At 38.5% G+C, this 12,740-nt stretch overlaps 1 protein-coding gene across 7 annotated transcripts in view; it reads left to right on the top strand.

The window, feature by feature from the left end:
• LOC111347690 (uncharacterized) overlaps window positions 1-12,740 on the top strand; it is a 27,188-nt gene continuing 14,448 nt past the window's right edge. Inside the window, exons 1-9 of one of the 7 annotated variants that reach the window (XM_088738686.1) lie at window positions 1-495; window positions 4,976-5,053; window positions 5,561-5,609; window positions 6,016-7,222; window positions 7,491-7,547; window positions 7,930-8,031; window positions 8,430-8,504; window positions 9,193-9,294; window positions 10,745-11,007. In XM_088738686.1, the coding sequence (XP_088594812.1) occupies window positions 5,592-5,609; window positions 6,016-7,222; window positions 7,491-7,547; window positions 7,930-8,031; window positions 8,430-8,504; window positions 9,193-9,294; window positions 10,745-11,007 (1,824 nt within the window). In that variant the 5' untranslated portion in view covers window positions 1-495; window positions 4,976-5,053; window positions 5,561-5,591. Of the gene's footprint in view, window positions 496-1,303; window positions 1,323-4,975; window positions 5,054-5,560; window positions 5,610-6,015; window positions 7,223-7,490; window positions 7,548-7,929; window positions 8,032-8,426; window positions 8,505-9,192; window positions 9,295-10,744; window positions 11,008-12,740 lie in introns of those variants that run through there. The other 6 variants (XM_088738688.1, XM_088738689.1, XM_088738684.1 and 3 more) reach the window with 6 other exon arrangements.

Consider the following 12,740-nt stretch of genomic DNA (forward strand, 5'->3'; position numbering starts at 1 on the left):
TCAGGACATGGGCTTCAAATTACCCACATGCAAATTAGCAGATAACCAAATTATTACTCCCAATTTCATGAGCAATTCTTAGTATTAATGATTGGAACATTCTTGGATGAGTGTCGGCATTTTAAGCCATTCATTTAACCGCATTCCAAAATCGTACCGCTTTAACCCTCCAGGGATTATCCGACATACTTTCTAATCCACCGTCACGTAGTCCATTGTCCACACATCGTTGGGAACTTAAATCATGTGACCCAAGAGAAGTTAGCACGCAGCTTCAACCCTCCCACTTGACGCGGAAAAGTGGTCTTTGATGAGTAGACTTTTAAGCAAGGGAGCTTTTGCATCAATCATGGGTTGAGGTTCTTAGTTCTTTAGCTTGTAATCATGTCTTCGAGTGATTGGTTCATCCACAAGGTTGTGGTCATAACTTTTAGAGGCTTTTAGCCATGGAAACCTGTATGTAGCAACAATCTACATGTGCCCGAGTGATCAAAGGTATGCGATTAGGGAATTACGACTTTCCATCGTTTCGGGGACCGTTCGATGCCACTTTTCAGATTGAAAGTTTTTCTGGTTATTTCTAAATGATTAACTGTTCCTTCACGTTATGTCCAAGGTTGTAGTGAGGAAACATGCAAATGGTCATCAATTTGTAATCTCAGACCTCACGAATGTGCAGAGTAGGACTTGCGTTTGCGTCGTCTGGAAACTCGCTTATAGCTCTTCTTTTTGCCAACTTAAGAACACTTCTTCAGGAGAAGCCCACTAAGTTAGGAATGTATCTAATTTTGTAAAAAGTTTTCAATCTAATTTACGTCAAAACTTGATGTGCGTGTTGTCGCTACCTGCACTGTCTGTTAACAACAGTGAGGTGTTATGAGCTGAATGGTACCAAAAAGCGAAGAAGAGTTGGTTTCGGTCCACTTATTCTCTTAATCGAAGGATTTTTCGTCGTTAGTAACGGATAGTGGAATTTCGATCGTTTAGTTGCATCGCAGATAATTCGATGGATCAGTTTCACAGATATCTAAGTAAGGTCCCGGATTGGAGAAATATGCCTTACCATTAGCCTCTTTTTCAAAGCAAGTTCTGGTGCTCATCTTTGCATATGATAATAGGTTATCATTCACATGTAAATTAAACTCATTTTCCCAAGAATGGTTAAGCACTAGACCTCGTTCTTTAAAAAGAGGCCTAAGTTAATTTGAAATGGCTTATCCAAGTCTGCATTGCATTTTTAACTTGTGAATATGCAAATGGTATTAACATGTTTTTAAGGTGACCCAAAGATGCTGATGAGTCACTCAGTCATTAAGTTATAGGTATGCTGTTAAACAAGTTGCAAGCCTTTTCTCTGTTTCTTCTCTTTAACTTATCAAGTAGAAGTTGTTATCCTGATCTAACACCAAATTCTCAAAACTAATCTATAAGGAAATGTGAAGCAGCTAGAGGGGAGAATTAACAATCAGATCTTGCAACTACTTAAAGTGGAATTAGATACAACTGGCAGTGGGGGGGGGGGGGGGGGTGTTGACAAAATCCAGACTGGATCAGATGGGATCTGATTGACAAAACCTGGACTGGATCAGATTGGGTTAACAAAACCTGGATCGGATTGCATCCAATTCACAAAACCCGGACTGGATCCAAAAAAATTGAATCAGTAGGTGTTATTACATAAAAATGAAATGAACAGTGAATACAGGTTGTAGAATTTCAAACAAATTCAATCAATTTTAGTGAAAGAACGTACCTCATAATGGAGCTGTCCGCTAGTAAATTTGGAAAATATCCAGAATTCCATACAAGTTCTGCAGCCTTAAGAGAAACATGTGAAACATGGTGACTGTTTTTCTAGCCATGCACATTGTGAGCGCGAAGCCTCACAGGAGTTACAGGTGCTTGATGTTTAAGTTTTCTTTCAGAGGTAACGACACCTGCTAAGCAAGTGCTGGTCAACTGAGGCCGCTACAATTTGTCCATAATTGATTGTAGTTGAAAATGAATATCCACAGACGTTCTCAAGCTCACAATACGAAATGTATAGCAGGCGTGACCGTAACGGGAAAGTGGTGTTGTGTTACAATGCAAGTGGCGTATTGTGACAGTGTTGCTGCGAAAAGCGGTGTTACATTACAGTGTCAACCATCGATTTTGAGCACTCTATAAAACAGTGTATGGAGTCTGTAATAGCGTTCTATGAAAACGTTTGTTATGATAATGATAATCTTTAATAATTGCTCCTTAAAAGGCTTTTTGGCAACTATTTACAATGATGGGTCAGTAATCTATGATAATGTTTAAATAAATTAAAAAAAACTACGTACAGTGTGCAAGGCTACGAATGTGTTTCTTATGGCATAATTGTGACCTCACGCGAAAATGTTCCTAACGATAGCCGCTTGAACAGTGAACAGAACCGCAAGTGAACAGGAGACAAACGGCTAGGAAAGCCGTTCGAAACATACTGTGAACGGATGAACGGCTAATTAAAATTTTCGAACGGATGAGGTCAAACGGCTGAACGGCTAGTGAAAATTTTCGAATAGATGAGGTCGAACGGATGAAGGGCTAATTAAAATTTTCAAACGGATGAGGTAGAATGGATGAACGGCTAATTAAAATTTTCGAACAGATTAGGTTGAATGGATGAACGGCTAATGAAAATTATGGAATGGATGAACGGCTAATTTTTCGAACACTGAGATGAGCCTCAAAGATGAGATCGAATGGATAAACGGCTAATCGGTCGAACAAGTGAGCGCCTGTAGAAATTATTTGAACAGATGGTTTCGTGAAAACGAATGCTGACACAGGCGTTCCAAGCTCTCGTGTTGAGCCAAAGCAAAGGATTATTTCATGAAAGCGTCACGTGTTGGGTGATGCGGTGTTAAGTTACGCGAGGTATTTGAAACAATCTGTGAAAAGATCACTTGAAACGAGTCAAAACTCGATCGTTTGAATAACTTGACTTCGCTTTCGGTGCATTCAAATAGATTATAATTAATATTTTTATTATTGAATTCGACTGATCAAGATAAGGTACAACCAAGGAACTTGCACACGAAAAGCATACAATTCGATACTTCTCAACTTCAATTCAGGTTTAAATTTCCATAATCCCAGCTTCCCTGTCTGTCCATCAAAAATGCATTGCCTTGGTAACTGCTAACAACTTGTGTCAATTACCGCCATTTCACCCAATCACAAAATGGAGAATTCAACGAGAGAAGATATGGATTGTGATCACACGAAGAATGTTTCTACCATCGTTGCCAAAGTGCCAAGTGAACGGCTGATGAATTTTCTTGAACTGATAGCTCGAACCGTTTGAACGTATGATGAATATTCAAGAACAGATAGCTGGAGGCATTTGAACGGACTATAAATATTCAAGAACGGATAGCTAGAGGCGTTTGAACGGATGATGAAGTTTCTTAAACAGATAGCTCGAACGGTTCGAACGGATGATGAATATTCAAGAAGGGATAGCTTGAGGCATTCAAACGGCATGCCAATCGATTCGAATGGCTGATGAACAGCAAGTGAACGGCTATCCGTTTAAAAACGGCTAACCATTTGGAACATTTTCCTGTGAGAGGTCACAATTATCTATAGTTTTTAAAATAATAAAGTATGTGAACTTACCTCATCTGTTTTCTGTAGTTGTTTATGCTTGTTTAGGTGAAACAACTTGTCAGGGACAGTTTGCCCCTCCGATCCCCCTTGTGCGGATCACATGATTTTTGCTACCATGTGCTCAAAAAATTGTGTTGTGTGCCATTTTGTGTGTCTCTACAGGCGAAAGTTTGTTTCTTCGGTCATCTTTTACCCTTTGATGTTGATGTTTTATTTAAGCCTGGAGATGTCCAAAAATATGCGAGTTGTCGCTTTTGTGTTGTTATTTTTTCTGTAATTCAATATTTACTTCAGTTTTGAGTCTCTAGCTTTTTGCTTTATATAATTTACAGCTGTACCAACTAACAGAAGATTGCGTACCAGATTAAAAACATCTTCAGTGCACAATTTTGTCGGTGATTGTCTTCAACACAACTATACCTATAGTGTAGTGAGCTGGGGGCACCTGTGGAATATCTTACACGAAAAAGAACCATTACAACTTTGCTTCACTGAGCTGCGAAAAAAGGCAGTCTTATTTCTATGCCAAAACTTGATCATGAGATGTTACATGAGTATTTTGGCGGGAAATTTATGGCGATCTGATTTTTTTAAGATCCGGTCCAGGTTTTGTCAATCCAATTCAATCCAATCCAGTCCTGGTTTTATCAACGCCCAGCAGCAGGAATGCTTTCTCACACATGAGCCTCAAGCAGTGTCAGTCCTTTTCCTGATGTAGCTTGATTTTTTTATCTACACTTTCTTGAGGTTTGATGTTTTCAATGTTGATGTTTCCATCTAGAAATTGAAATGGACTTGAACTTTGAAAGAAATTGAAGCATTTATTTTAATTAAACAATATCCTGTCCGCCAAGTTGCCTGAAAAAGAACCGAAAATTGAAACCAACACCATATCTTTTTCTACAAAACATCTATAAAGTGAAAAAAAAATTTAGTGCACTATTTAGAATTTTAATTAAAAGCACTATAGGGCAAGGCTTGCAACCACACTCAGGTTTTCAGTAAATTTACCTCCCCTATTTCAAACTAGATTTAATTCTAAAATATTAATGATCTGATGAATGTAATAACAGTTGCTCTTCCATTGATAATGTGTCCTATCTTGTCCAAATTCTAACTTCATCCCTCCAGTATTATCCAAGAAAATTGCTGAGAAGGTAAAAAAATATAACTTTCTAACTATGACTGGTGTTAACAATAAGGACCAAAGGAATTTGAGCAGTGGGCTTAAATCAATCAGTGTCTCAGGTTGTTTAGGGCTATTAATACTTCTCTCGATCTCCTCACTTCCCACAATAAATTAAATATCATTAACATTTCTTAATTTGATTTTTAGGCAGTCCGAGTCTTCAGTTGAAACCCTGTCTAAGTTCAGGATGTATGCAGAGGGTTGTGTTCAAATGATTTACTATTGGTATGTTTTAGTATCATTAAGTGTTGTTGTTAACTGTCTGTTTTTAAAAGGATATCATTCCTCTGAAGTATTGACTGTTGAGATATACTTTCAACACCAAATTAAATTAAGCAGTTGCAACAACATTTGTGAGAGGAAATAAATATGTCTTATTAACCAAGCGCGAGGGCCGTACTGGGAGAATATTGGCCTGAGGTCTTGACAGTACGGCCCGAGCGCAGCGACGTCCGTACAAAAAAGACCGAGGGCCGATATCCTTCCAGTACGGTCCCGAGCAAGCTTGGTTAATAAGAGATTTATTATATGACTGAAGTTCAAAGGGACACAAGTGCGGTATCATTCGGGACCATTCAGGACAGTGCCCGGTCCAATACTTAGAGAATATTGGACCGGCAATAGAGCATTTTGATTGGTTGATTTTAGTTATTAGCCCTCTGACCGCCCGAGTCGTGTAATAAAAAGATTTAATGGACTTTGTACTCACTTTTTTTATTTTTTTTTTTTCAGCTTTATCTTTCAAATTTAAAAACTCTCTGTGATGTCAAGACTACACAAGGTAGTAAGAGGAATGGTAAAAATGTACACTATTACAAATACCAACCCTACACTTTGACAAACATTCATCCACATTATTATTTTATCTCCTGAATGACATCTATGAAACTGCATGTACCAATTTCAAAGTGAGTTGAAAAGGAATAGCTTTTGAGCATAACTTTCACTGTAATGGTTGTTATCAGTGAGTAATATAACAGTGACAGAGTAGATCTCTAGGGCAACTTAATATTCTCCTGTTTTAAATATATCTCAATATACTTGCAACTGACTTTGTGGCATAAGATAAAACTCAACAGCAAGGTTACTAAAGAACTGACTTTAAATATTGAATGGGCATCCATAATTGTGATTTGTTAGTGTTTTCCAATTTTTTTTCCAATAGCATTCTTGTTTTGTTGTTGTAGAATTCCACTATTCCTAGTGTAGCCTCTACATCACAGGAAGGCCAGGAAAACAGGACACTGCAAGTCACTCTTCTGAGTACTGAGTGGAAATCGTCAACAGATGGAGACTTGTCAACTATCAACCGAGAGCTAGCCATCCAGTTAGCTAAACACCCCGATGTGGATGTTAGTGTCTTGCTTCCAAAATGCAGTGATGAGGACAGGAGCAGTGCTGAAAGTTACAATGTGAAGCTTATCGAAGCAGAGAGAGCTCCTGGTTTTGAGCCAGTTCTTTGGCTGTCAGTTCCTCCAAGAAACCATAGAATGGACTGTGTCATTGGTCATGGAGTTCACCTTGGTCGACATGTTACAAAGATCAAGAGAAATCCAATTTACAGTCATTGCAAATGGATTCAAGTTGTTCACTCTGCTCCTGAAGAAGTTGGAATGTACAAAAACATTTCAGAAGGTGAACAAATGCAGCAGACAGAAATTGAACTTTGTAAGATGGCTGATCAAGTAGTTACCATTGGACCCAAGCTGGCAGATGTTTACAAGCGTTACCTTTGTCGTGGTAAACAACAACAAAATGTTTTTGACCTAACTCCAAGCATTTTCTCAGAGTTTTTGGAAGTAGAACAATCCACTGAAGAAAGAAGAACATTCTGTGTTCTTGTTATTGGAAGTGGTGACAGCCATGAAGATTTCAATGTCAAGGGGTACGACATAGCTGCTAAAGCAATTGCTGAGCTGAAAGGTGAATCCTATAAACTCAGGTTTATATGCCCACCTGGAGGAAAAGGAGATGAAATGGCAGAAAAGTTGCTCTGCCATGGCATTAGTCGGAATCAGCTTATTGTTCGTAGCTTTAATGATAGCAGAGAAGTCCTAGCCAACTTATTCTGTGAAGTGGATCTTGCAATAATGCCATCCAGGACTGAAGGATTTGGAATAACAGCTCTTGAAGCATTATCAGCTGGTCTACCCATACTTGTCAGTGGCAATTCGGGACTTGGAGAAGCTCTGAAGGAAGTTCCTCTAGGCTCCTACTGTGTGGTAGACTCTGAAGATCCCAAAGACTGGGCCAAAGAAATCAAGAATGTATGTCAGAAAAAGAGGGAAGTGCGACTAAAAGAGTCAATGTTTATTCGTACCAACTATCTTGAGAAGTACAGCTGGGAGGAGCCTTGTAGAAGTCTTGTAGAAAGGATGTACAAACTCACATTTGGTAAGCTAATCTCCTTTAATTTTTTCAACAAAATGTATTGTTATTCAATAAAAGTTAATTAATCTTTAATAGAGTAAAAATTTATGTGGTTTTTTATGTGTTTGGTGAAAAAAAAAAAAAGAAAACAAGTGCAATAACAGAAAATGCACTTGCTCTTATAATCACTCACTGAATGCTTAAAACTTTTTAGAATCTTGTCTTATCCTCAAGCTTCATGAATGTAATTGAAAATTAATGCATTCTTCTTTTGTTGCTAACCTCCTTGTAGCTGATCAGCATCCCAAAGGACTTAGAGAAGAATCATCTCACACTGCTCATCATGAAGGTACAATAACATCAGGATATAATGATACTGATAAACCAATTAATCTCAAAGTGGTTCCCAAACATGCAACCCCTACAAAGATCACCTCTAGTATAAAATTTTATGCCAGAACCAGGTACCTGTGAATTGGCTTTTACCAGTTGAGTTAACTTAGAGGACTCCACTGAAATCATTTAAATTATCTTTTGCGGCTGCAGAAGGCCCCCCTGTTGGTCACTTGCCACATTCATCCATGGAATGTGAACAGTTTCCCTCTTCCTATAGTCACTGTATCTCAAAATAAACCCGCTGGTGTACCGTAGTGCTTCATGTGTGTAGAGTACCCTTAATAAGTTTATTTATGACTACAGTTTCATGGTGTTTGGTTTCTTATCCTTGTCAGGCCACAACAGGCATCCATCTTCTGAACAAGGTCAGTATCTATTTGCTGGAGCCAGTTCATCATATTACAGAGGACTCGTCCATCAGGAATGTCATCCTCAGGGTAAGATGACAAAACAACTGGGAATTCTTCACCAAACAGTGAGAATGATATTATTAAGCATTTGCCAGCTACTGTATGTCAGGAGCTTGTGAAGAGTGGTGGATTTTGACTGGTTCTGTAGCTTTAGTTACTCTTTCCTACCTCTTTACTTCTTTCCCTTGCTTGCTAACATGGCAGCAGTTAGTGTAGCAATTACGAGTAAGTACTTCAGTTATCTCAAGGATATTTTTCCTAAAGCTCATCACTGACACCTTTACATTATTTTAAGTGCTCAAAACTTCCTAAGGTGGTTCAACCCATTCCATTTCTCAGAGCACTTGTGAATCGAAGTTGTGTTATGCTTTTACATGGAAAGGATCCTCTAGTTATATGGCTTGCTTGCTTCTTTTAATTAGCAGTGGATTCTAGTCAGGGGATTCTTCCAACAGCCTTTGCACATCCAAATAACCGGGAAAGCCGAACCTTTCCTCAAAGTGAGTGCAGATAAACTATGGTAATACGCCATTTTACAGTTGGGCACTTAATTGCCAAGTCTTTGATTTGAAGTGAGGCTGATGGTGACTGTGATGAGACAGAGACCAGTATCTAGTTAGCATGACTAAAAATGGAAAGTAATTTACATTTGAAAAGCAGCAAAATTTGTATCACAACATGGTCACTCTTAGCTTCACTCCTGGTCAAAGGCTTGGTAACCAAGCATGCAACTGTAAAATGGAGTACTGGTATTTGTTTTTAGAATTAAGCACAGTAATAATGACTGATTACCAGCCTTTCATCAGCTACTGCTCTGTTTATACCTTTTGTCATTTATTCTGAAGTACCCTTTCATGACTTCACTTTTAAGGCAGTATGAGAAAGTCCATGAGCAAAAATATCTTAATAAGAAAATCGATTGTGGGAAATTGTAGCAAATGCTGTTGGAAAGTGCTCAATACACAAGTGTAGAGCAAAATACAGTTAAAAATGACTAAAATGAAGCACGTATGATTCCCTGTAACTCTGAGTTTCGTGCTTATGCACTTGTCAGACAGATTTGACATAAGCATGAAACTCAGAGTTATAGGGAATCATGTGTGTTTCCTTTTAGTCATTTTGAACTGCAATTGGATAATTATAATCCCATGTATCTAAATGGTATCTTTGATATCTAATTCATGTCAGGTCAGAACAGAGATCCATCTTTTGAACATGGTCATTATCCATATGCTGGGGCTAGTTCAGCATATAACAGAGGACTTGTTCATCAGGAATATCATCCTCAGGGTAAGATTTCAAAACAACTGGGAATGTGACATAGTTTGATGCTACTCTGGTACATTCATTTAATGAATGTAAAGTTCTGTTCCTTTCTCCTGCCATTCCCGTGGCGAACAAATTAAATTCCTTAAATTCCTTGAAAATTCCTTAAATAAGGATTTAATGAATATAACTGGGAAAATTACGATTCATGAACCCAACGTTTCAGCACTCCTGACCAGTGCCTTCATCAGGGATGATCTGATCATTGCATTAAGAGGTCCTTTTTTATGCTCACTAATTTTTTCTGACAAGGTGCAAATAGATGTCAGGTAGTAAGCTGCCATCAGCACGATTTACAGGTGTGGGTGGAGTTAATATGTTAAGCTTCCAAACAAAGGTGCTGGTGGTAGTGGCGATTAAGGGCGGTAATTGTAGAATTATCCCACCCATTTGTAAGGTTAGTTAGGCATGTGTGCTCTGACAAAGCTGAATTTTTTGGCAAAAGAAGACCGCTTTCTGATGCTCTTTCAAATGTGTTTCAAACTGATCTTTGGTCTCTACGATATACTCGTGATCACAGTCACTACATGAAATAGAATAAATGTGACCTCTCGCGCGAAAATGTTCCTTAGGAATGAACGCACGGCCAGTGAACGGATAAGAAACAGATAGTCAAGCTGTTTGAAACAGAACAGCCAAACAGATGCACGGATGAAGAAAATATTCACATGGATGAAGTCAAACAGAAACACGGTTGAAAAAACTATTTTCATTGATAAAATCAAATGGATACACGGATGAAGAAAATTCTTGCACGGTTAAAGTGAAACGGACACACCGCTGACAAAAATTTTTGAACGGGTGTAGTCAAACGGATACATGGCTGGCAAAATATAATTGCACGGATGCGGTCGAGCGGATGAACTGATAAAATTCATGCTCTTTGTATTTTTGCAGATGATTAAGATAATTTTAAAAACTTAGAAAAATGCATTTGCAAGGGAAAGTTACTTTTATGTAATTATTTTACTCGTAAGGAAAGTATTGCAGTTGAAACTCAAACGGGCTTTATGTGGTCAACTTGGGTTGCTGTTTCTTTTCATATTGACTTAGATTTTTGTAAGAAAACAAAGAAAAAGATAAACAGAGGACCATACCAAATTCTTCACGCGAATGATCATGCGTAAAAATGTACATGTAGTTGACCTTTCTAGGTATGTCTTCTTGCCTTTGTTTGAGGATTGCAATGGGATTATTTCAGTTGGAGAAGCAGGTGTTCGTGAAAGGGGAGTTCAATAAATTCCTGAAAGTATTTTAACCTTTTAAAACTGTTGTTCCCCTAGTTCTTAAATACCCAACTTCACCCTACATTGATTTTTCAGTTTTTTTTTCCTGTAGCAATACACCATGATTTCCTTAGCACCTTGTCATCCATAAGATCAAAGGACTGATAATTACATTATTTTTCTTGTAGGTGGGAATGAACAAGTCATCTGTTATCTTCAACAGTGGCAACAGAATGCCAGTGGACATAAGATCAGAAGCAGTACAGATCCACTAGGAGACTTACACAGGATTGCTTCTGAAAAGGGCTATAGAATTTCTGACAATCCAGGGTCAGGGAATTGTATGTTCTATGCCTTGACAGAGCAACTGAAGATTGTCAAAGGAGTTCATATCCATCATTTAGAATTAAGGCATTCCTTAGTTCAGTATCTAAGAGAGCACCCAAAACTGGTAAGTGTTTGATAAACGTACATATAATTTCTAGAGCAGATACTACTCATATGTCTTCTGTTTCATATTCAATTTGAATGTTAGGAATTATTAAATTAGAACATGTTCATGGCTGTGATCCTTAAAAAAAGTCAGGGTGTGTGGTAATAGTGAACAGAGGTTCCCATTTTCGGCTGTTGGACAACTGTCGGCCAACAGGTTACCAATTAACACATTACTGACAGTCGGCCAGTGGTGTTAAGTAGACCAAAAATTGACTGAAAACAAAGTCAAACGAACAGTCCTCAGAGTCAAAACTTTTCCAGTTGAAAACATTAAATAGGCACTGTTCATACCTATCTACTTAATTTTGTTTAAATGGTAATATAAGCTTGTTTGACACATCTTCCCAACTATATGTGCTAAAAATTTAATAGTAAATTTGGTACCTATTTCTGATATCCTTGTCTGTACAAATAAAAAACTTCTTTTCTCCATTTTGCTGTAACAAATAAGCAAGCTAAAAGTAGTTTTTCAATCACTCTTTAACCCATTAACGTCCAGTGCGCCTGTATGCGCCCATGGGGACCCACACCCTTTCTACGCCCTTTGACGTCATCAATTTTAACTCTGGAGCACGAATTCGAGCATGTACTTGAACGGGTTGAAAATATCTTGCAGACGATACCAGAATGAGCGCAATTGAGTGGAGGAGATTGGAGAAATAGCCAAAAAACCGTGTCACTTTGACTGGAAAATCTGCACGAAGATCGTGTTTCACTACCCACCTACCTTTCCGAGCATGTGCTTTGAAAATAATGAGTAGTTTCTGAAAAATCTCTACACCAAAATGAAGCCTACTCAATTTCCAGCAAGTGAGGAGAAACTTTAGGCAAGGAGAGGGGAAAAAAAGGGCAGGAGAAAGAGAGAAAAGTAGAAGTTGTAAGTGGGGCGTGACTTTTCAACCCAACAACTATGTCGAAATTTTGCTCTCTGCGCGTGCCCGAGATTTTCAGGCCGCCATTTTGCATTTGGATTGAAAGGCCGTCGAGTGCACGAGCTGTCAAGTGGTTTTTGGTAAGTTGGAGCTTTTAAAACCCCAACAGTGACCCGAAATCTGCTGGACTAGCTTCAAAACACAGTTTTCCACAAAAGCTGCGGCCATTAATGGGTTAATGCATTACAAAACTATAGTTAACAGTTCCAGGGGATTGAGAACTAGAACAACTTTTCAATATGGTAGATAAATGAAATAGAACCAATCTGGGCAAGTTTCAGCAGCCAACGCAAGCAATCAATAAGGAAATGCTTGCTATCATTTCAGCTTACAACCCACCAACAGGTTACAGACAGGTCATCAACTGCCCGTCAGCCAAAACTCTGGCCTGAAACATAATGAAAACTGTCGGCCATCTGACAGCTAACTGTCGGCTGACAGCTAACTGTCGCTAAAAGTGAAGAACAGCTCCCCTAAAAGTCTGTCGGCCAACTGTCGGCCGGCAGTATACCAACAGTTGACGGATAGTTGACCAACAGCAAATTGACACTTAAAAATTTGACAAGTGTAAAGACATCGCAGTTACTTGACCCTTACCGTTCTAGTTGAATCAGTCGCGTGATGTACCACAAATTGAGCTAAAATTGCATCATTGTATGTCCTGGGTAATTATCTATGAAATCACCCTATAATGCATTGTGGTTTGTGTTAGGGCGTCATATATGGACTTTCAATTATCTCTGTCTGTTTGAGTTTA

The sequence above is a fragment of the Stylophora pistillata genome, chromosome 11 (assembly GCF_964205215.1).
Source record: "Stylophora pistillata chromosome 11, jaStyPist1.2, whole genome shotgun sequence".
Lineage (NCBI taxonomy): Eukaryota > Metazoa > Cnidaria > Anthozoa > Scleractinia > Pocilloporidae > Stylophora > Stylophora pistillata.